This window comes from Chiloscyllium plagiosum, chromosome 29 (assembly GCF_004010195.1).
Source record: "Chiloscyllium plagiosum isolate BGI_BamShark_2017 chromosome 29, ASM401019v2, whole genome shotgun sequence".
Classification (NCBI taxonomy): Eukaryota; Metazoa; Chordata; class Chondrichthyes; order Orectolobiformes; family Hemiscylliidae; genus Chiloscyllium; species Chiloscyllium plagiosum.
This window is the reverse complement of record NC_057738.1, coordinates 30528277-30554060: the sequence shown is the minus strand read 5'-3', so window position 1 is coordinate 30554060 and position 25784 is coordinate 30528277. Positions and strand designations below refer to the sequence as shown.

Here is a 25784-nt window from a genome sequence, read left to right as displayed (position 1 = left end):
TTCTTGCGGTTGCAGGGGAAGGTGCCGGGAGTGGAGGTTGGGTTGGTGGGGGATGTGGACCTGACGAGGGAGTCGCGGAGGGAGTGGTCTTTCCGGAATGCTGATAGGGGTGGGGAGGGAAATATATCCCTGGTGGTGGGGTCCGTTTGGAGGTGGCGGAAATGACGAAGGATGATACGATGTATCTGGAGGTTGTTGGGGTGGTAGGTGAGGACCAGTGGGGCTCTGTCCTGGTGCGATTGGAGGGGCGGGTTTCCGCTACCTTGGAAAAGCGGACCAACATAATCAAAGACCCCTCCCTCCTGATTATACTCTCTTCCATCAGGCAGAAGATACAAACATTTGAAAACACATACCAACATATCCAAGAACAGCTTCTTCTCCGCTGTTATCAAACATATGAAAGGACCCCTCATATATTAGAATTTATCTTTCCTCGCACCTTCTCTGTAGCTGTAACACTGTGTTCTTCATTCTGTTCTATTACTCTGTTGTAATTGTGTAGGCTTTTTTTTGTCTGGTTACCATAGAAAACAATACATTTCATTGTATCTCAGTGCACGTGACAATAATAAATCAAAACATACGTGCTCTGATTTAAATGTCAGGAATTTGTGCCATTTAATGTCCTGTTGCAGGAGAGGAGAATTTGTGGTGATAGATAAATAAGATGAGTTGGGATTTTAATGAGACACATATGTGGGAAGTAGGGTAGTCATTGCTCAATGGTGAGATCCGGAATTTGCCATTTTTGATTTCAGTGGAAAATCAGGAATATGTTTCTCAATATCGAGGATACAATTTTTTTCGTCGCACCACATTTGTGCACCTTTTGTAAGAGACCAAGTTTTTCTTTTTTTTGGGACTATAAATGATAACTGAAGTTGGGCTTCTGTAATTGGAATGGAAGGAAGTTTTTTTGTAACTTGAAAATCAAGTGTTGTCTATTGTTGAGCAGTGTAATACAATACTATTTTTGGAAGCTGTAAGAGGGAGCATTTGAGACTGAACAGCAACCACAATATTTCATGTTAAGGAAATTCTACCTGACATCAGCCCTGTGGTTGAGCTGCATGTGGTAAAAAGCTGTAAGTGCCAAGAGCAGTAGAGTGTGAGAAACATCAGAGCCTGCAGATAGAAAGCATGTATCTCCCTCTCTCCCTTCTCTCTTTGTCTGTCTGTATGTCTGTGTGTGTGTGTCTCTCTCTCTCTCACACCTCTCTCTCTCTCTTTCTTTCTTTCTCTCTCTCTCTCTCTCTCTCTCTCTATGTAGAGAGAAGACAGAATCAGATTCCTTACAAGAACATTTCATACAAGATCTCTTGATCAACCATCAAATTCAAAGGACGGACTGGCACTCTACAGACAGCAACGTATCATCATTGTAAATCTGAAAAGAACGAGAGGAAAATAACTTTATACCTTGTGCTCGGAACCTTTGTGTTTGGAATTTTGTTCACTCTGTATATATCAGTTTAACTCATGGAGCAGAGCCATGTGATGCCTACAGGTAGATAGGATAATGAAAAAGGTGTTTGTTATGCTTTCCTGTATTGGTCAGAGCATCGAGCATAGGAGTTGGGATGTCATGTTGCAGCTGTACAGGACATTGGCTCGGCCACTTTTGGACTATTGTGTGCAATTCTTGTCTCCTTCATATAGGAAGGATGTTGTGAAATTTGAAAGGGTTCAGAAAAGGTGTACAAGGATGTTGCCAGGATAGGAGAGTTTGAACAATAGGGAGAGGCTGAATAGGCTGGGTCTGAATTCCCTGGAGCATCAGAGGCTGAGGGGTGACCTTAGAAGTTTATAAAATTGTGAGGGGCATGGATAGGGTAAATAGACAAGGTATTTTCCCTGAGGTGGGAGTGTTCAGAACGGGAGGGCATACGTTTAGGGCGAAAGGTGGAAAGATTTAAACAGGAACTAAGGGGCAACTTTTTCACGCAAAGGATGGTGCATATACGGAATGAATTGCCAGAGGAAGTGGTGGAGGCTGGTATAATTACAACATTTGAAAGGCATCTGGGTGGGTATATGAATAAGAGAGGTTTAGAGGGATATGGGCCAAGTGCTGGCAAAAGGGACGAGATTAATTTTGGATATCTGGTCAGCATGAATGGGTTGGACTGAAAGGTCTGTTTCTGTGCTGTACATCTCTATGATTCTATGTTAAACGTCTGTCTCTTCTCTATCTTAATGATGACAGTGTGTATGCTTGGTGTTTTGAAGCGATATAGTTTAACAGATATAAATTAGCAATTCATTCTTTTCACTGTTCTTGTTAAAGTTAAGTGTGTACAATATATGGTTCTTTTTCTGTTAATGAGGAAGCCTCATATGAATTGTTTATTAGAGCTGAGAGCAGTCAGTCAGACAGATTGGTAATTTTGGTAGTGTTGTAGGGATTTTGTGTAGTTATACATGTTGTAGCGACTTGCCATTACTCACACAATGCATCTGCCAAATCTATTCATTACATAATGTAAAATATCATTTTCATGTTCATGCTTGAGCAGAGAAGATTTGTCCCCTGATGTAGAAACTACCCAACTTTCTTTTCCATTGATTTTAAATGAAAAAAAATCCATTTTCGATTTTTGTTTTGCATGTATCCTTCAAATCAGTTTTCCAGCTTCTGAATTAATTTGTCCCTCCCTGAATATGGTTCCATAGATACAGATTGATCTTTGTTAATTTATCTAATTAGAACATTGCTAATTATTTGACCTTGTCGATGCGTGGGACTAGGCTGTGAACTTTCAGGTGTCCTCGACTAAGGTGCAAACGTGCACATTTCCAGCAAAGATTGCTGAACAACAAATTAGGTACACGCATTCTGACATAACCCAGATGTCCACTATTGCTGCTTTAGTGAGACTGAGAATTGACCCTGAAATGTATGTGGTTAGTACTGCTCAGTTATTTTTACCACAATCTGCTGGATTTTCAGAGGATATTTTAAAATTAAATTTGTTTCCAGTTGCATTATTTTATGCTAATCTTTGCTGGTTGCCACTGAATTCTCTGATGAACTGATGGTCTGTCTGAAAATTAGAATGTTGCAAAGTTGAGCTATTGGACTCCAAAAAGACTTGGTTTCTTGAAGGGGAAGCCTTCAAGGATGCATTGCCATTTCTATTTGTACAGGTTGAACTTCTCTCAGAAAAAAATAGGAATACCGTGTTTCAGTAATCAACAGGTTTAAGGTAACTATCTGCAACTAAGCTTATCAAAAGGCAGATTCATTATATTTTGCAGTGGCATAATGGAGCAGAAACCATTATGAAATGTGAAATGTCATTTAACTTTCTCAGTTGTCAGGCCATAAGCTGACCTTGAGAAAATGTCCTCACTTTTCCTGGGAGCTGAGGCAAGTGACACGGGGGCCAGGATGGAGGAATCTCACATAGTAAGTCAGCATCCCAAAGAGAGATTTTGTTTTTATGTCAGTAATAGGAAGACCATAAATAAGAACATGTCAGTAACACATAGATAGCATGTTCATTTGAATAAATGAAGCAAATATCAAAGGTCAATTGGCTTCACTTTCTGACCAGTAATATGCCTACTTAATATTAAATTGTGCCTTTATTTAATGTGATCCTGTTTTTGGCCTCTTTGTTTAAAAGACTGTTACCTAACAGATTGGATTAGGTTGACCTGACTTGGTTTGCTTACTTTTCCTTCTCAATACCTAACAAAACCAAACTGCATTTTGTATCTCTCCAGAGGTTTGGGTATGATTGGGAGCTAGTCAAATGGAAAATCTTGGACATATCTTCTGGTCTCCAAATTGGGAGAGACCAGATGTACCCCCAAAGATGCACGTGGAACCCTCAGACCTTCCGATGTACAGACTATGCAGGATTTTCCCAGGATGTTGCAAACTTCTGATGGGCAATTAGCCTGCATTTGGAATCCTTCAAAATGGTTTTTAACCGTGACTTAAACTTGTAGACTTGGCAGAGTTCAGTCCAGGATAGTCACCGTTAGACATGATAGACAGATTTTAAAAATAGTTCTCTTTCCTCAGTAACTGTACAACTGAATCGCCATTTGCTTTGGGTTCCCCTTGAGCAGTCTTAGGGCCTCTCAACTTCCTGATTATACCTCTAACCATACCTGACTATCCCTTTGACTGCCAAATTGTCTCACTGAGCACTTTGTTATTTCCCAAACACCTGACCCCATCCCCCAACGATCACAGTAAATCTTGCATGCTTACCACCAGACTATCATGCTGTCCTGAGCCAGCTAATCCAGAAAGCGTTTGACTACTCCCTTCCGATCACTGACTACACATCAAACACAACTCCTAAAACTCTGGGACCGCTGACCCTACTGTCTGCCAGCCAGCCATATCCAGCTCCACAACTACAACCTCATCTCGATCCCTCCACCACTTTAGTACCCCCACCCATCAGCAGTCAGTAATTCCCCATCACCTGACTGCCCCCTGATCTGGCTACCATTCTGCCACATCTACATTCTGTCCTGATATGGAAGGGAAAATTCCAACTGAACTAGTCCAGAACATTCATGCAATGAAATACAAATTACTCATGTGCTGGAGTTTAAGTCCATGTTTCCTCTAAATGCTTTGTAGGTTCCAGAGAAGTTTTCAACTGTGTTTGATCATCTTGTGAGTGGATATTATTCATAACTCTTCTGCAAATTAGAGGCATTTGCAATTTTGCTGGGGTTGACCTAGTAACATAGCCAGTATCACCATGTGGAATTTAGTTCCTGTGACATTGTTCTTGTAACCCCACAGGTTGGAGAACTGGTGAAAGTCCTTATACAATCTATGTGTAATCAGGCACTAAACCAGCCAATGTGGGGCTTTTCATGTGATCAAGGCCTCAGGAGTATTCGAATAGCATTCCCTTCACCACTGATGCACAATGACAGCAATGTGTATCACCTACAAGATGCACTGGAGTAACACACCAATGCTCCTTTGATAGCATCTTCCCATCATACAATCCTATCATCTAGACGGACAAGGACAGCAGATGCAAGCGAACACTACCACCTTAAAGGTCCCTCCCAAGTCATGTACCATCATGACCTGGGACTATGTTGATGCTACTTCACTGTTGCTCGCTGAAAATCCTGGGAACTCTATCTTCCTAACAGTACTCGAGGTCTAAATACTCTAAATGAGTTGCAGCATTTCAAGAAGGTAGCTTGGCACTCACCTTCTACAGGGCAATTAGAAATGGGCAATAAATTCTTGCCAGTTACACCATATCCCATTATCAAATATTTTCAAAATCCCATCATAAGAGATTATCAGAGATTATCAGATCTCCATTGCTGGTAGCACCACTACAGTCATAGAGATGTACAGCACGGTCCAACTTATCCAGATATCCTAAATTAATCTAGTCACATTTACCAGCACTAGGCCCATATCCCTCTAAACCCTTCCTATTCAAATACCCATCCAGGTGCCTTTTAAATGTTGTGATTATACCAGCCCCACCATTCCTTTGGCAACTCATTCCATCGACACATCACCCTCTTCGTGAAAAAGTTGCCACTTAGGTCCCTTTCAAATCTATCCCCCTCTCATCCTAAACCTATGTCGTCTAGTTCTGGACACCCCAACCCAGTGAAAAGACCTTGTCTATTTACCCTATCCATGCCCTTCATGATTTTATAAGCCTCCATAAGGTCTCCCTTCAGCCTCCGGCGCTCCAGGGAAAACGGTCCCATCCTATTTAGCCTCAGCCTCTAACTCAAACCCTCCAACCCTGGCAACATCCTTGTAAATCTTTTCTGAACCCTTTCAAGTTTCACAACACCCTTCCTATAGGAGGGAGACCAGAATTGCACACAATAGTCTAAAAGTGGCCAAACTGATGTCCTGTACAGCCACAACATGACCCCCCAACTCCTATACTCAATGCTCTGACCAATAAAGGAAAGCATACTAAATGCCTTCTTCATCATCTACCTGCAACTCTACTTTCAAGGAACTGTGAACCTGAAGCAGCAATGACTGCTGTCTGTACTGTGCTGTGCCCTTCATCACACATCATCACTGGATCTCTGAAGAAAGCTAAGTGGTGTGGGAGGGGGAGGGGGGAGGTGCGATTCTGAGTAGGGAGTTACTGGCAAATGACTTTTAATGTTCCCTCCCTTCCCAATGCAGAGCTGCTTGATGAGGTACTGTGCCGATAATGAGTGACCTCCCTTGCAAGGCAGCTGGCAGTCTTTGGGATCCATGGGAAACCTGTGCAAGTTTTACTTAAAACTCGGAGCCCCCCCCCCGCCATTAAATCCCAGTGGGCTCATGTATAGTCAACTTTAAGTCGTTCATTGATGAGCCTAGTTGCATCCTGCTGCTAGTGAGAGGGAATTCAGTGTCAGGCCCTTCCTGCTTTCCCAGTAATTGTACATTCTTCTGTTATTCTTTCCAACTCCTCTTGCCATCATGCTTGCTGTAGCAGGACCCACACATTCAGCCTAGTATTTTGAAACTTCTGCACCACGTAAATTGCTGAATTTTTATTTTAAATAAATATAAACTAATACACTGTAATGTTCAGTTGGAATTCCTCTACTGATTGGAATAGCACTTAATGCTTATCTACAACCTACAAGGAAGTTAAACTTTATTACAAAATTGGACAATAAATTACCATGAAGTTCAAAACATTGTGCAGCTGATTTTAGTATTTAAAAACAACCTGGGCAATTGTGTGGTCAGTGCTGCTATGATTGAAGGTATAAGCAATGCTGAGTTTCTTAAATTGACTATTTATGTCTCAAGTCTGAAGTGTCAGAAACAATGATCCTCAACTAAACATTATCAAAAAAAATTAAACAATAATAGTTTTCTAGCACACATAAAGTTTGTTTTGTTGACTAATTTATTTACTTATTGGTGTGTCATAACCAAAATAAAAACATTGGGACAGATCATTTAAGCAAATTTGTGTATATAAACATACACATGGACTCAAAACTCTGAACATTAAGAAGTTTCCTTTGAAAATACCAGTGCCCCGCATGATAATACTTTGTGTTTAATATTTTCCATATCCAGTAAAATGAAAAAATAAAGATTATAGGCTACTGAAGAATAAAAAAAGCTCCTGTGTTTGTGTATGCTGGTAGAAGTGGTTTTATTGGGAGAAAAAATCATTTATGAGGGTTTAATTTTACAGCTATGAATGGGGCCAGGTGGCAGGTTTGAACCTGTGGACATACGCAGCTTAAAATAATAGTTCTAAGTCATAATCAAATACATACTGTTTCAATTTTTTCAAGTGTTGAAATGTCCTAAAAATATTAGCTGTCATATTTCTGATTTTATCTGTGTGGGTATTTATAGAGGATTTTAAAAAATCTAAGTGGTAACTTTGCAATTCAAAATTTATTACAGGGACAAGACCTCATGTCTGTCTCTCAAAGTTGCAGTTAGCTTTCGGTAGTGACTTGAGTGGATTGAGTTGATATTCTACGTTTGTTTAGAATGAATTCTGCTTGTTGGAAATTCAGGAAATAATTTCACTTTCTAATCAGGGCAGAAAACTGTTTGTAGAACTCTGTATTTTAAAAACTTTGACATGGCTAATTTTTATGTCAAGGCAATATATAAATGCACACTTCTTTCTCTCCATCTTGTTGGGTGTCCTTTTAATTTACACCCAGTTTATTTTTCTGTCATATTTAGAACTTTAAATGAGGATTTTAGTTAAACATTTTGCAGCTGCAGATATAACCTTGCATTATGGTTGGTCATGTATGCAATGAAAATTCTTAGCCCCATGACTGAATAGTAGGATAGAAGTTTTCAGAGGTCTTCCAAATTGAATTTTTCATGCCTTAAGTAAAGCTGAAGCTTTAAATCTCCCCTGTTACAGTGCACACATTTTACTCTGAAATGCAGAACTGATCTTGAAAGAAAATGTAAATTTCTGGACCATTATTCAGTTGTGGTATGAAAATTATTATCTCCATGGCCAACTTTAAACTATGTTTAACCTCTGTTGTTGTTCACAAGATTTTAAATGTGGTGGTGCAGGAGCCTCCTGGAAAGGAAAGGAATCATTTTAGTTATGATGGTATTTTGTGAAAGTGAAATTACATTTTTGTGTGAGGAAGTGAAGTGATAGTATGAAACTAATTGTAATCAACAAAAGCAGAAAGATAAATGCCTCAAACAGGATTTATCAGCATGACGTGATATGTTATCAAGTTATGTTAGCAAAACATCCCAGGTTGGACATCTGTTTTCTATTGAATTGGCTGATTATCAGTGGTTACTGTCCAAATTGATGACCAGTAACTACTTCAAGGAAGTGTGTGCATGGGAATTGGGCTCAGCTGTGATGTATCCAAGGTGGAAGAGCTGAACAGCACTTTCTGAACTCAAGGATAAAGACTGGTCACTTAAATGAGAAAAATATGTTCCAGTTAAAGTGAAATAGAATTTTCTGTTTACTTTAGTCCCTGTGATGTTAAGACCATGGAAATAAAATTTAGAACCTATTTTCCATCATCTACATTTGTATTTTAGAACTTATGTTAAATTTGTTGCAGGGTATCTCTATAAAAGAAGGGCTCTCAGTTTTCTTCTGTATGTATCAAAAGTGTAGTTTCAGAACTAATGCCTTGGCACTGATCAACAAACATTCATGAGGACAGCAAAGCATTGTTGGGTATTGTAGCTCTCCATTCCTATTTAAGAATTATGTAAAATTCTGCTGCTGCAAACACACTTTTATGAATGCACTCACACTAAAATTAAGGTTGTTTTTCTGATTTGTTTAAGTTGAATGATAAAATTTTGAACTCATTTCCATACTTGAGTAGTGACTCATTTAATATTTATGCAGATATGAGCTTTGATACTTCACACCAAGATTTTATTATTACAGCTCTGGATTTATATTAGCTTCCCGTTGGTGTTTCTGCTGGTCCTGGTTTCCACATTCACTATGAGGGTATTTTATAGAGACTTTTGCCCTCTTTCTAAGAAGGAGTTTATCATATGTAGGCAATCCAGAAAAGATGTTAAAAGATGATTTATAAATCATAAAAGATGATTTAGTTATACTCATTAGTAAACATTCACGTATCTAGCATTGGTTCTGTGCATCTTAAATAATTAGCTTTATTCTGAGAAAGAATCAACAAAGCATTTCCATAACTACTGACAGACTTACAGCAGGTAATGATTCATTTTTAATAACTACTTGACAAATTACATTTAAAGTTTAATATACTTTATAAATTTTTTTTATTGGAAAGAATCTCTGTTTAGCTATCAGAAAACACACAAGCATATCTGTCAAAAAAAGTCAACCTTCTACTGCTAACTTTTTCCAAATGTAAAACTTGGTCAAATGTTTCCAATTTCTATATTTCCATATAGAGGATGTGCAAAATCCAGAAAAAAGCTTGTAAGGCTACAGCAAAATTCAAATAATTGTCAGTAGAATATCTAATTCAGATAATCAAAACTCATTCAGTGTATTTGGGACTGAAGACCTAATAGCCTGTGTTACTGACCAGTGGTTGACGTCAAAGAAAGCTGACCACAAAGATCGAACAATCCTTGTGGTGTAAATTCCCATTTTACTAGCATTAGTTTGAATCCAGTTGTCAGATCAAGAGAATCTTCAGGTATCCAGCAACAGTAATGTCATCAAGCAGGGTTAGCAGAGATTAGAGTGGTGCTGGAAAAGCACAGCAGGTCAGGCAGCATCCGAGGAGGAGGAAAATCAACAATTTAGGTAAAAGCCTTTCATGAGGAGTGAGGCTGGGAGCCTCAGGGGTGGAAAGATAAATGAGAGGGGTGTGGGGCTGGAGGGAAGGTGGCTGAGTGTGCAGTACGTGGATGGAGGTGGGGGTAAAGGTGATAGGTCAGAGAGGAGGGTGGAGTGAATAGTTGGGAAGGAAGATTGACAGGTGGGACAGGTCATGAGGACAGTGCTGAGCTGGAAGTTTAGAACTGGGGTAAGATGGGGTGGGGAGAGGAAATGAAACTCGTGAAGTCAGCGTTAATGCCATGGGGTTGAAGGGTCCCGAGGCGGAAGATGAGGCGTTCTTCCTCCAGGCACCGAGTGGTAAGGGAGTGGCGATGGGGGAGGCCCAGAACTTGCATGTACTCTGCACAGTGGGAGGGGAGTTGAAATGTTCAGCTACGGGGCGGTGAGGTTGATTGGTGCAGGTGTCCCGGAGATGTTCTCTGAAGTGCTCTGCGAGTAGGCATCCAGTCTCCCCAATGTAGAGGAGATGGCATCGGGAGCAACGAATACAGTAAATGACGTGTGGAAGTGCAGGCGAAACTTTGGATGTGGAAGGCACCTTTGCGTCCTTGGGTGTAGGTGTGGGTGCAGGTTTTGCAGTTCCTGTAGTGGCAGGGAAAGGTGCCAGGAGGGCCAACCCCCAAACCAGTGAACCCCACCGCCCCGTGGCTGAACATTTCAACTCCCTCTCCCACTGTGCCGAGTACATGCAGGTCCTGAGCCTCCTCCATCACCACTCGCTTACCACCCGACGCCTGGAGGAAGAATGCCTCATCTTCCGCCTCGGGACCTTCAACCTCATGGCATCATTGTGGACTTCACCAGTTTCCTCATTTCGCCTCCCCCCACCTTATCCCAGTTCCAACCTTCCAGCTCAGCGCCGACCTCATGATTTGTCCCACCTGTCAATCTTCCCTTCCACCTATCCTCTCCATCCTTCTCTCCGACCTATCACCTTTACCCCCACCTATTGCACTCTCAGCTACCTTTCCTCAGCCCCACCTCCCTCCCAGTTATCTGTCACTCCTGAGGCTCCCTGCCTCATTCCTGATGAAAGGCTTTTACCTGAAACGTCAATTTTCCTGCTCCTCGGATGTTGCCTGACCTGCTGTGCTTTTCCAGCACCACTCTAATCTTGACTCTGATCTCTGGCATCTGCAATACTCACTGTTGCCAAGCAGGGTTAGCAGGCAGTCACATTGAGATAATCAGAAAACAAAAATGCATTGAAATGCTCACTTTTTACATTTTCTTAATCTAGTTTCTTTAATCCACATATTCAAGACTAGCAATGTTTGCTTTTCACCTTGCCCATCTTGCTTCTTCTAATGGCAAGAATTTGTGCACCTTCCTGCTCATATTTTTGAAAATTCAGTTTTCTGGCATCCCCAATGTCTTTGAACTCCAATCTGACCAAACATCAGATGCCCCTATCTTCTGCTGTATCAAATTTCATTCATCAAACACTTTGTCATTGAGCTGTGCTGGTCCAGTGCCTCCACGTAGTTTAATATCATTGTATTTTTAAAACTCTCCATATCGTTGTTCCAAGACACATCTGAAGCTTCCTGCAGCTATTTGAACTCTCCGCCACCAGTTAGTTCTTCAATTCGGCCTTCTTTGTATCCTTCACGTTGTTTGGTGGCAGAGCATTGAGCCACCTCTGCTCTGTTTCTAGGATTTTCTTCTAAACTGCTCTTCTGTTCCACCCCTTTAAAATCCAGAATCTCTTCCTAACAATATTGTGGTGCCTCGACATGTGAAGGACTACAGTGATTGAAGAAGGCAGTTCATTACCACTGTCTCCAGGGCAACTAGGGATGGACAAAAAATGGGCAGCAAAGTCCATTTCCCATGAATGAATTTTTAAAAAGCTGCCATTCCTTTTCATATTTTTTTCCATCTGTAAAATTTTCAGAATGTTTTTTGGTGTTAAAGGTGCTACATGTAATTATTCATAGAAACTTAATAGTTGAGTAGAGAAAAAAAAAACACAGACAACATGAGAAAGCATATTTTTATATGGCAAGTGCAAGACTCAAAAGAAGGCAAAAGCGGAGTCAATTAAATGTGATTAACACCTGAAGGGGAAAGAAGTTGCCAGACTATGGGACAGGGTGGAAGTGTAAATCTAAACCACTCTTGTCGACAGCCGAGGATAAGCTGAACAGCTGCCTTTTCTGCAATAACCATTCTCAATTATATGTCAAGTCATATAAACTTACTGTTAGCCTGGTTGCAAATAGGTGGAATAATCTTTTAGTAGTTGTACTAATTGTGAGAATCTCGAAACATTGCCAGTTTCGTGACAGTATTCAAACTTAATTGCAAATTATGTGTTTGCATGATGCAGATAACAGATTTATTCCTGATGACAGGGATTGAATACCATTGCAAACTTGGCATTTTCAACTCTGTTTTGAACAGAAGTGTGGCATAGTCTATTCAATTTAGACGCAGGTAGCTTAATGCAATCAAACTGCCATACACTAGGCTGAAATTGAGGAAGTAAGATGCTTCCTTTCAAATATTGTGGGAGTTGTTTAGGTGGAGTGCTGGAGAGTAAGTGGTAGACTCTGTGTCATAAGGTTTTGTAACACAGGACATCCACCCAACTTTTAATTACTCTCAAGTACAAATTGTGGAAGTTCAGTCCTTGGTTGGATTTGATCCAATTTTGGGCTTCTTTATCAGATGCCAATTTCATGGAAGGTCTGCCTAAAGTGGAGTTCCTCAGCTCCTCTAGTCCCTTCCTGTCCCTTAATGTAATCTAAGGGAAACAGAGTGGAGGTTGCAGTTCAGATTACATTAGATAAGCCACAATATCTCAGTGTAAGTTCCATTCACAGCCTACAATTTTTGACTTGGCTGCAACCTCATGTGCATGATATATAGTGCTTAGAAAGAATATAGTCATGGCATCTATTGTCAACACGTCTGTGGAGCTGCTAGGTTTTTTTCCTTTGTCTTTGTGCAAGGGACCTCGTATGAACTGTCCATTTTAGCCAGAACTTTGCTTCATGGAATCTGTGTTTTGTTTCTGGAACTGTGCATTATAACAGGTGAATAGCACTACAGAATCTCAGATAATATATCAAGTTAACACATGCAAAGCAAGTTCAGAACTAATGGTTTTCATCGCACAGTAATTGCTTCCCAATCCTTGGAAAGACAGTTGATGGTTAGCTTCCTGTTACTTTGCCTTTAATAACTAATATATACTATCACCTGAAACTAGTCAATAGAAGCCTTTTAGATTCCATCCTATGGCGTCAATTCTAGAATTTCAGTTTTAATTTATGTTTGTGTGGAAGTAGAGCTGTTCCTCAACTTGTTTGTTTTCAAAATGCATGGAAAATGTTAATATTTAAAATGTGGTTTTCTTTCCTTCCTAATAGCAGATCAACATTTCAGTATCTGAACCAAATTTTAAAAATCCCAGGTATGATCCTCAGTTCATGGGGAATTAATAAAGTTTTGCTGGGATGCTGTCAAAGCAATGCTTCCCAAATACTTTCCCACTGTGACCCCATTCAAGGTTTGAAAATCGTTGTAACCCCATGGTGAGAATTGTCAAATGGAATGGGGAGGGGCAGGGTAGAGTGAGAAGATAAATTGGAGCAGGATATGGGACTGGAATGACCTACAAGAGTGGGAGAGGAGTTGGACAGTGTTCTGCATGGGCATTGCTGCATCAGAGCTCAATACCACAAAATATCAGCTCACATTCTCACTTGGGGTCTCAACTCCTTTGAGCAGTTCTCTGTGTAAGCTTAATGGTTTGGTTCGAAGCCTCTGAACTGATTTGGGCAAATAATTTCAGAGTACGGATTAGTACCCATCTGTTCCCCTGTTTGAAGTAGGCAAGAATGACTGGGTGAGGTTAGGATTGGATTTGACCCTGTTGTTCCCTATGGGTTAGCTCGTATATTAAAAAACCTCTCAACGAAGTTAATGCAGAAAGCCTTACTGGACACAGCAAGGATTGAATATTTTAAGGAATCGCAGTGATAGGAGCAGATTGAGGAAAATAGTAGAAGGCATTCTTAGATCCAAATCATGAGTAATTTCTCAGTACTTTATGTTCTCTGTCACAAATTGTTCCAGGTCTGCTTTTACATAAAACACCTTAGCTGTTCACTCTATCTATGCTCTTCATAATTTTATAAACCTCTGCAAGGTCACCCCTCAGCCTCCGACACTCCAGGGGAAAAAAAGCTCCCAGCCTATTCAGCCCCTCCCTCTTGATCAAAGTTCCAGCTACATCCTTATAAATCTTTTCTGCACCTTCTCATATTTAACAATGTGCTGCATATAGAAGGGTGACCAGAGTAGTACGCAGTATTCTAAAAATGGCCATATCAATGTCCTGAACAGCCACGCATGATGTCCAAACTCTTGTACTCAATTTTCTGACCAATGAAGCCAAGCATGCCAAACACCGCCTTCACCACCCTGTCTATCTGCGACTGCACTTTCAAGGAACTATGTCCCTGCACCCCTAGGTCTCTTTGTTCGGCAACACTGGGCACCACCATTAATTGTATAAGTCCTACACTAGTTTGCATAATCAAAATGCAACATCTCATATTTATTTAAATCAAACTCCATGTGCCACTCTTTGGTCCATTGGCCCAGCTGATTAAGATCCCGTTGTACTCTGAGATAATCTTCACTGTCTACTACACCACCAATTTTGGTTTCATCTGCAAACTTACTAACCATACCTCCCATATTCCAAACCAAATCAATGAGAAAAGCAGTAGACCCAGCAACAATCCTTGTGGCACACCACTTGACACAGCACCCTCTCTCTTCTATCTTAAAGCCAATTTTGTATTCAGTTGGCTACCTCTCCCTTGTAATCCGTATGATTTAACCTTATTGACCAGTCTACCATATTGAACCTTGTTGAATGCTTCGCAGAAGTCCATATAGATGGCATCTTCTGTTCTGCCTTCATCAATCTTCTTTGTCACCTGTTCAAGAACAACCTAATCAAGTTAGTGACACGATTTTCCATGCACAAAGCCATGTTGATTATCCCTAATCAATCCTTGCCTTTCTGAGTGCATGTAAATCCTGTCCCTCAAACAAACTATACACCACTGACATAAGGCTCACCAGTCTGTAGTTCCCTGGCTTTTCCTTACAAGCCCGTCTTAAATTGCGACACCACATTAACCAACATCCAGTCTTCTGGCACCTCACTGTGGCTGTTGATATCTCTGCTAGGGGCCCAGCAATCTCTTCCCTAGCCTCCCACAAAATTCTTGCAAACACCTGATCAAATTCCAGGGTTTTATCTACCTTTATATGTTTAAGACCTCCAACACCACCACCTCTCTAATATGAACTCTTTCCAATACATCATTATTTGTTTCCCAAGTTCCCCCACTTCCATGACTTTCTCCACAGTAAATATTGACCCAAAATACACACATAGTATCTCATCCATCTCCTGAGGTTCTACAAATAGACAGCCATGTTGATCTTTAAGGGACCTTGTTCTCTCCCAAGTTACTCTTTTACCCTTAATGTACTTTATAAAATCTCTTTGGATTCTCTTTAACTCTATTTGCCAAGGCTATCTCATGTCCCCTTTTTGCCGTCCTGATTTCCCTGTGAGATAGCATAGGTTTAAGAGGGGAAAGATTTAAAAAGGACCTAGGGAGTAACTTTTTCACGCAGTGAGTTGTGTCCCGTATGGAACGAGCTGTCAAGGTAAGTGGTGGAGGCAGGTGCAGTTGCAACATTGAAAAGGCATCTGGATGGATATACGCATAGGAAGTGATTAGAGGGATATGGGCCAAATGTTGGTCAGATTAGGATGTCTGGTCAGCACGGATGAGTTGGGCTGAATGGCATGTTTCTATGCTGTGTGATGCTATGACTCATATATACATACATATATAAAATATAAATTTCTTCCCTTTTTGATGTTTTAGAATGTCTCGCATTATAAGTGTAACTGATTCATCTCTGATTTATTTTTAAATTTTGTACTAGTTGATTCATCTCTGATTTATTTTTAAGTTTTTTACATCTGGGTAATTTGATAGCATTTTGAAAATAATTTCTGTTGCCAAACAGTATAATGTGCCAGTCTGCTATCATCTCTGGTCATAAGTTGCTGAAGATCCATCAATAAGACAGTGTTTAAGTATAGTAGTTAGATGATAGCTGAACATTTCTTGTCCAGGCATGTGTAATTCCACAATCTAGTTCCATAATGGCTAGACTATCATTCAATTCCATGTGAAAATATTTTCATTGATTTTTTAACGTGCATTTAAGAGCTGGTTACACCCTCTAAATGCTTATAAAATGATACTTTCAAGTAATTTGCTTGTGAAATAGGAAGAAATGATACCCATTTGCTCAATGACTTGTATCTTGAATCTTTACCATCCACCTTGATTGCACTTTCTTTGGATAGAGGTTGTGCTCTACACGCATAATAGGCACAAAGAATAATTGATATACTGAATTTACTGCAATAATTATTTACTCAGTTACTCCGTGCACAGAGTGATTCATGCTTTTAGCAATGAAGTTGATGTTAGTGGGAAATTTTCAAACAATGCCTGCTTTAAACCTGAAAGAGATCCAGCAGTTCAATTATAGGGTTTTTTATTAGGTATTCCTGTTGTGACCTCACCTCCATAAAGCCTCACCCTGAACATTCAAGTCACACGTACACATCTATCTTCTTATAACCAACCATTTGACCTTGCTATCACCCAAGATGTTGCCATCTTTGAGGTCTTGGTTACTGATGAAGCATTATATTCTCGTCTTCCTTAACATCGTTATTCCACCTGATCACTTCAACCCAACCATTCTTTTCTTTCAACTTCTAAAAATATATCTTGCCTGATTGTGCTAACTTATGATATTCCTTAACACCCAACTACATCTCCTCAAACCTTTTACCTTTTAGAATATTACTACTTTTGTTGGTTTGCAAAATTGCCATCTACATCTTTTGTTGACGTCAGACTCCTTCACTCCGCAGCTTTCCCTGGTACTTTGCACTCATATTTGAGGCCTACGTAATTAAGTGGGAGAAAGTGAAGTGTGCAGATGCTGGAGATCAGAGTCAAGAGTGTGTTGCTGGAAAAGCACAGCAGGTCAGGCAGCATCCGAGGAACAGGAGAATCGACATTTCGGGCCAGACCCCTTCATCAGGATGAAGGACTCTGGTCTGAAACATTGATTCTCCTACATATTTAAGTATAGTCAGCTGAGTCACCTCTACCAGACCTTATTTGATTACCATTTAGCATCTCCCCTTCAGTTCTTGCACTTCCTCTAAGATAATCCAGGGTAGAAAGGCTGCATTGAATTAATTTCTGTTCCCAATTCAGCTGCTTGATTTTGCTTAGTCAGTCTGTATCCTTTCATTTCATTGTAAGAAATTCTTGTAGATTTTTATCTGCAAGTTCAAGACTACCTGCTTTGCTGCATCAGCTATGTCCCACTCTGTTGTCACCTAAGCTCTGACCTCCTTCTCCCATGGTGTCATCTCTAAACTTCTTTTTGTCACTGAGATACCATAAAGGCAAAAGTAGTCCACCTGACTGGCGTCGTTCTAACAAACGAAACACCTGCCCATTGCACCAGGGGGCACTCTAGTGCATTGTGTACAACCTGTGATGCACACTGCACCAATTCACCAAAGCTTATCATTCTGATTTGAACACATGACCCCTACCACTGCACAGTCCAAAAGGAAGCCCACCATTAACTCCTCAAGGTCTTGGGGACTGAATGAAAGGCTGAAAGCAACATAATCAAAGTTGTGAGTGATATTGTAAATTTTAAAATATTTTACACATTTTAAAATATGTAACATTCAAATTTTACATTTGAAGTTGTAAAATTCATTTGGAATGTGGGGCATTGCTGGCTATGCCAGCATTTATTACCCATCCCTACCATATCGCTTTGGGTTGGGAGTCACATGCAGGCCAGACTGGATATGGACATTAGTGAACCAGATGTTTTTTTATGACAACGAGTAGATGTTACATTAAGATTTTAAATTCCAGATTTTTATTGAATTTAAATTTCACCATCTATCATCATGGGATTTGAACCCATGTCCCCAGAATATTAGCATGGACTTCTTGATTGCTGGTCCAGTAGTGTTGCCACTATGTATTTCTGTGAATTGTTCTGCCTATTTAGCTTGGAGCTTTTGTTCTCTGCTATTCCTTTGCACTATCTGCAAAACAGTACTCCTGTAGGAGAATAGGAAATAAAACAAAAAGGAAGTTGATGCCAGCACTGTGCCTCCATGTTCCAGTGTAAATGGAAACTCTGAGAAGCAGTCTGAGCAAAGGTTGTAGGAAGGAGTCTGACAAGTTTGTTTTATGATCCCTCTTACATCAGCAATATACACTGTCTTTTTCAACTTGATAAAGAGTGGAGAAATCTGAATTTTTAATCATCTTAGACAAACTCAACATCAGCACAAAACAAACCTGGTGTTAGCTAATTTAAAATGTGACAGTTTTCCACTTGACTTTTGTCATCAGGGTTAGTTGTCATTTTGTAAACTCCTGACTTCTGTTAGCCTGGAAACTTGGCAAATTTTTCTTTTTCTTTTTGCAGCATTAAGAAAAAAAAGACTGAGCTATTAAATTGGATCCTTGAGGTCTCTGAACTTCAAATTTGAGTAAACCAAACAACATAGTGCTGTACAGTCAGTGTTAATTTATATGTAGTTAATCTTGTCACTTTGTAACGTACCCTCAGAAATGTACAAAACTTTGGTTGCATGTTTAGTTGTAATAAGTGATTGTGTAGCAAGTTTTCAAGAGCTACCAAGCACCAAAATCCATTGAAAATGTGTGTAGCATATCATTTTCATAAATGAGTGTGTAGATGCAATTGCATCAGCTAAGCTTTGGATGTAAAAAATATCATTAGAGAAGGATTTAAAATGAAGGTATATAATGTTCAATTCAATCTTGGAACCTGTTACGTAGTAAAAATTTAAGCAGCCTGTGATAGAGGCTTAAGCAGTTGAGTGTCCAACAGCTTTTTGAGTTGAATTTCCTTGCTTAAATTGAGTGACTTTTGTCTATTCTCAGCGAACTGAAGTGATTAAGGAATAATTTGGTGACTTTGGACACTGAATAAACTTTTCATCATAGGTCTCATACAAGGTTCATTGTTTTTTTCTATCAATTAATGCCTGATCATTTAATGTTTTTGTCTTTAAAACATTATATTATCTGGAAATTTGGAATAACAAATCTAAGGTGCATTTATACAACGCATTAACATAAAATGCTCCTAACGCAACTCAGAGATGTAATTTGAATAGAATGTATGCTGAGTCAAAGGAGAAGCCATGAGGATGAGTGACCAGGAAATTCAGTCTTAAAGAAATAGAGGGAATTCTGGAGCCTGAAGATTTGATTGATTGACAAATGCAATACTGCCAATGGTGGCACAATGGGATGGCTGGGGTGCACAAAGATAAGAGGAATAGAATGTTTGTGGCAGAAGTGGTAGAGATAAAGAATGTCATTGAGATTGGATCACCAAATATTTTATATATACTCATGTAAAGTTTAGTTTCTAAGACTACATTTTTAGCCAAAAAAATGGAGTGGAATTTTACACACTTTGTAGGGGTTGAAATCAATCTTCTCTCAGTGTCTTGCTATCATAGCTGCCACACTACAGACTATTCCTGCCAACCCCACACTCCAATGTGGTGCAAATGAGTAAATAAGTAATCTCACACATTAATTTCTGAAAAGCAAATTCACTAAATTAACCAAATTCATTGAAACTAAATGCCAAGGAAACAATTTCACCAGCTTTTCTCATAGTACAGAAAAACTTCCAATATAGTAGGACGGAGCATTACATTGTATGGGTCGTCAATGTCATCTTCATCAGCATTCTTTTTGTGAGCAGCCATATCATTCTCCAAATAATCATCATCTGTGCCATCAGATACATTGGTTATCCCACATTTCTTGAATGATTTGCTGACTATCTCTTCTGATTTCATCCCAGACCTCTGCAACCCAAACAAGATTGATAAGATCAGAGCTTGTATGCTGCCCCCCACAATCGCTGTCTCCCTTCTTCTGATGACCCAGTTATTCCACATTTTTTTCATTCCATTTTTGCAGGGCTGTTTCTGAGAGACATCCAGTGCTTGAACAAGGCTTGGTAGAGCACCAAGAACCATTGCAATATTGTTGTTTTATGATCTAACTTCACCAACAACATCATCGACAAGGTGTGATCTGAACATGTTCCAGATGAAAAGACCTCTTTGCATAATACCTTAGGCAGAAGTCCCAAACTTTCCTCAGCTACATTCCAACACCATCATCCTACATTCTTTATTGTGAACTTGGACAATTATTCCTTTTGGGAATTGCTGTTTTGGGAGGATTTTCTCTTTAACGTCACCATTGAATTAATCTTTATCCCATCAGACAATCATTGAACAGATCGACATTAGATTAGATTACTTACATTGTGGAAACAGGCCCTTCGGCCCAACAAGTCCACACCGACCCTCCGAAGAGCAACCCACGCAGACCCATTCCCCTACACCTTAACGATACGGGCAATTTAGCACGGCCAATTCACCTACCCTGCACATTTTTGGACTGTAGGAGGACACTGGAGCACCCGGAGGAAACCCACACAGACACTGGGAGAACGTGCAAACTCCACAAAGACAGTTGCCTGAGGCGGGAATTGAACCCAGGTCTCTGGTGCCGTGAGGCAGCAGTGCTAACCACTGTGCCACCTGGGAGTCTCATCAATGTTCCTAATATATGACCATTTGTATTCAGTCTTTTGTTGATGTTTGATTAGAAGCTGCTGAAATGTGATAATCCTATCAGCAAGTTCTACCAGGAGACTGTGATATCTTGGTCTTTTATCACATTATAAGATTGTTTATTTTCACAAACCTGGTATTCCACCTTGGGCTGGTTTGAAATTTGCAATGTCTAATTTGTTTCCTTGCTTTAGGATGAAAGTTTGGATTATTGCTCAAGAAACTGAGAGTCCACTGTGATTTTCCTTGGCATATTTTGCAACTTTATCTTCTACCTACGACCACTTGCTATTCTTCACTCTGTACTTTTATTCTTAGACCCCTGCCTAAACTCTGGAGAGAGTTTCAAATGTTTTGCTCCAATATTCAATTTCTCTAGATGTTGCAAAATTATTTGTTTGCTCTGTAATCTCAACAACATGAACTGGGTTGTGCTACTGCCAGTCTTTGTTGATACCATGTTACCAGAATAGATGGTGGGATTGGGAGGAATGCAGCACGCAGCAGTAAGGTGGGAGCCTTGGTGTCATGTGTTTATATGACCAGGCACATAGAGTTGAACATCTACCTACAGTAGATTGACATCAGCAAGTACAATAAGTTGGTACTTTTTGGATAAAAGCAGTATTGACCTGTACATAAAATTTATGTGAGATTGACCATTACTGAAGCATATACAGTAAGCATGAGGCAGGGATGGAGCATGAGAGTCTGCAGGAAACATGAAATGCCTAGATATTTTTTAATGAACCGGTCTTATCTACAAAAAGTTAAGTGACACAGCTACTGATGCTTTGCTCATCTGCATGATACAATCTCAGGCAAGAATTCAATTCAGCATTAAAAGCACCAGAATATCTCTTTAAGGAAGGCTGCATTCAGTCAGTGCTCAAATCTGAATAATTGTATATCACTGGTGGAAAGTCCCTGTGTGCCTTTCCTGGTCCATTATTGAGACTGTGTTTTTTACAACTTGATATCTTCAGCCAGCTTACACGGCTGGCTGGAGAGTTCGGTTGTACATCTTGATAACCAAAGGGAAACAAGCCTTCAGACAGTCATCGTGCAGATCCTCCTGCTTTTGAAGGGGGAGCTTGATAACTTGCTCTCATGTTTGTTCCAAGATAAAAGACAGGCTTCTGGCTTGCATTTCAATATCCTGTACTAATGTTCCCTGTTTTGGCCACTGATAATGAGTAACTGTGTAGTAAGCAGTCTCAGTCAGGAGAAGTCAAAGCTACTGCCTTAGGACTGACTACCTTCTATTCTCAAGACTGTCCTGCTTCAAGCAACTGGTTATTTGAATGATAGTTGCTACATTAATATTAGTACCAAGCACAATAATTTCAACTATTCTTCCCTGTTGCTTAATCTTTGGTTTACCTTGAGTTGGATTTTATATTCCAGATTTGAAGGAAGAGGGGTGTGTAAAATCCAACAGGTTGCTCTGCCCTCCCCAAACCTATCTAAAATTTTATCAATGACTGAGGAGGTATTGGGCAGCTCACTAGCCCTTGGGTCAATTGATGCTCATGAGTATTTTTTATTCTTCCGTGGGAAATGTGGGTTTCACTGGCAATGTCAACATTTATTGTGCATCCCGAATTACCGTAGGGAAGATGAGCCATCTTTTTGGACCACTTCATCGTACGCAGGGACACCCACACACTACTGCTGGAAAGTGAGCTTCCAGACTTTGATCCTGCAGTGAAAGAATAGTGATATAGTTTGATGATGGGTGGTGTTTGGCTTGAAGGGAGACTGCAAGTGGGGGTGTTCCCATCCACCTTTTGCCCTCTCCTGTGTTACAAATTATGGGCTTGGAGATGCTGTCAAAGGAGACTTGGTGAGTTACATCTAGTACACCATTCCTACTGTGTTTCAGTGAATGTTTAAGTTGGTGAACACCAAATGGACTGCTTTGTTCAGAATAGTAAATAAAAACAGAAAGTGCTGGAGAAACTCAGTGGTCCGACAGCATCAGTGGAGACTGAGAATTAATGTTTCGTGTGCGACATGACTCTTTTTATCATAACATTTTATTTGATTTATTCTGGATGATGTTGAACTTCTTGAGTATTGTAAAAGCAAGCAAGTGAAGGATAGTATTTCATTCCAGCTCTGATTTATGCCTTGTAGATGGTAGACAGACTTTGAGGAATCAGGAGGTGAGTTATTCACCTCAGCATTTACAGCCTCACTCTTGTCCTTGGTAGCCAAACTGATCAATGGTAAGCCCCCAGTATGTTGATAGTGTGGGAAATCAGTGATGGCAATGCTAATGAATATAGCTATATATTATAGTTAGATTCTCTCTTGTCAAATATGGTAATTATTCAGCACTTGTGCTGCATGGATGTGACATGTGAGCCATAGTCTGAGATTTTCCTGCTATGTTTGCATATTTCCACAAATTGATTCAACAGCTGAGAAGTCACAGATGGCCCTTTTGATGGGAAAGCCTAGCAGGCCTCATGGCCTGGTATCAGGCAAAGAGTGGGAGAACATGGATCAATCATTGTTGGCCTTCTGGGCCTATTTGAATCACATCTCTCACCCCAGAGTCATTCCCCCTCTCCCCGCCTCACCCTCACAAGCCCCAGAATGATCTCCACCTCTGGCTTTACCTGGGATTCTTGGCATGATTGGACTGTCAGTATTTCCAGCACTGATGCTGCTGTGGCTACAGAGTTGTCTCGTATGATTGGTGAGGCCATCAAACTCTTCCACCTTTATGAACAAGTTGCTAAAATCTCAAAATACAAATCATTGATAAGAAAAATCACAGCCTGTGCAACTCTGAAAGACCACCTTTGCAATTCTGTTGACATTGTGGCACTTTATATCTGATATGCTGTCTGGACTAAACCCAAACTCATCAGGGTTCTCGGGTAGTATTTCCAAGTTCCATGTTCCTTGTGTTTTACCAATTAAAATAACATTGGAATCCTAACTGTGCAGAAGGACCCCAGTTTACTATATCAAGTATACTTCTGCCTCTTACTAGTGGGAGAGGAAGATTTTGGAGCCATGATACCATGATTAATAATGCTGGTTTGAGGATCACTGCTTCTATTTTTTTTTAGTAGGTGGTTAAATTACTCTCTTTGAGTTTGCATTGGAGCCCAGTTACTCAAGGAGAAGTTAAAGTCAGCAACTGTCTTCAGGGTTAGATTTTGAAGAACACTATTTATTATGTATTAATACTAAATATGGTTAAACACACAGTTGTAGACATGCCAGATTTTGGTCTTATAGTTACATTAAGGAAGGACAAATTTATCTTCCTTATGTGTTCATGTCCTTGTGCTCTCTGTAATTCTTCCAGAAAATCTCATTCTAGTATTCCGTCCAGAGAGTTCCTTCTAGCTTTTTTAACTCCACCCACATTGTGCCATTTATGCACAATGAGATGTAGCTCTGTGACATAATTGCAAGGGTTGTCCCAGAGTCCTGAAGCCCTTACACAATGATTTTATTCCCTCTTCTGGATTTTTCCTGTTTGTCAGGTATGGGATTTAAAAACAAGGCCAGGAATGTATTTTGTGTGTGTGTATTGGAATGTATATACTTTCCCCATGGGACCACAGCGCGCTCAGCTAAATGCAAAGAACTTAAGTGAATTCTGGCAATGTGGACAGAGGGGCATGTGAGTATTTCTAGATCCCACTCTAGGTCCCACAGTAAGGCAGCTTGATTGGTCGATCGTCTGTGTATTAGTACAACACAACCCCTGGGTTAATTTTACTTTTTGGATTATTTCAACATGAAAAATATCTTAACTTTTAATTAATCATGATTTTGAATAAAATTCCAAATTTCTTACCTTTGTTTTTTTTCATCTTCTTTAGGATGGCTCCTATTTGGCAGAATTCCTTTTGCAGAAGGGTTATCAGGTGAGAGAATGAAGACTTAGCCTCCTGTTTTGACTGCTTTTATCCTGTTTCTTATATTGCTATAATATAGTAACATAGAAAATAGGAGCTCTGCCACTCAGCATGATCACAGCCTATCCTCTACCTCAATGCCATGCTTCTGCTCTCTTCCCATACGTTTTGATACCTTTAGCTTCCATTTCACAGTTCCAATTACCTTTGCATTCTAGTGAAGTTGACAGTTCCAGTAAGTTTATGCACATTAATGTGCACTTGTATCTACTTTTGACAATCCCAAAGGGGACTTTAAACCTCCCAAAGGCACCTTAAGGAGTACGGTTGGTATGCATAAGATGTCAGCAGAGCAAAACTAAGGCCAAGTGAGAACACAAAATTGGAAATTCATTGCAAAGTGGGTGGGAGAGATGTTTTAACTAAGGTTCACTACAGAAAAAATAAACTGTGTTGAGTAGGAGAGGATAAAGGAGAGGATAACAGGATAAAAGATTGAGTAATTTACTCATAGTGAGACTGGCGGCCGAGTAACATCACAAACCATAGCATTATGTGAGTGCAAAGAAAGAAGGTGAGTAGAATTGGTAAATATTTCTGTTTCTAATGTAAATGTAATGTTTTTAATTTGTGGTTATTTATCCAGTGTTTTCTTCTCTCTTCCTTAAAAAATAAACTCCTTTGGTATTAGATTGATACTGATGATTATTTTTGGTTTAAAATGTTAGCATTACAGTTAAGTCTCAAAAGCATGGTGGATTCTTGAGTAATAAAATTACAAATTATACCAATATAATAGTGATGGCAGCATGGGTGATGTGTTGCTGTTACAACATGTGGAAGGTGCTGGGTAACAATATGATCCAGAGAGAGACATCTCTAGTACGTGTTTACACCTCGAGGAACTTTGGCTGCAAGTTGCAGACATTAGACCACATCAGGGAAAGTGAACGTTACATGGATCCTTGGCTCCAGAAAATGGTTAAACCCCTCAGACTAGTTAATTCAAAATTGGTCTGTGATCAGGAAGGTGTTACTTAGGGTGAGGTAAGTATGAGGAGAAAGTGAGGACTGCAGATGCTGGAGAGCAGAGCTTAAAAATGTGTTGCTGGAAAAGCGCAGCAGGTCAGGCAGCATCAAAGGAACAGCCCTTCTTCAGGAATGAGGAGGGTGTGCCAAGCAGGCTAAGATAAAAAGTAGGGAGGAGGGACTTGCGGGAGGGGGGTTGGGAATACGGTAGGTCGAAGGAGGTTATGGTGAGGGTGATAGGCCGGAGAGGGGGTGGGGGCGGAGAGGTCGGGA

At 40.1% G+C, this 25784-nt stretch overlaps 1 protein-coding gene across 1 annotated transcript in view; it reads left to right on the top strand.

The window, feature by feature from the left end:
• The window catches only part of gmds (GDP-mannose 4,6-dehydratase), a 652848-nt gene that overhangs the window by 80445 nt on the left and 546619 nt on the right, over window positions 1–25784 (top strand). The window contains exon 2 of the mRNA XM_043719391.1: window positions 24447–24491. Coding sequence (XP_043575326.1) covers window positions 24447–24491 — 45 coding nt within the window. The remainder of the gene's footprint in view (window positions 1–24446; window positions 24492–25784) is intronic.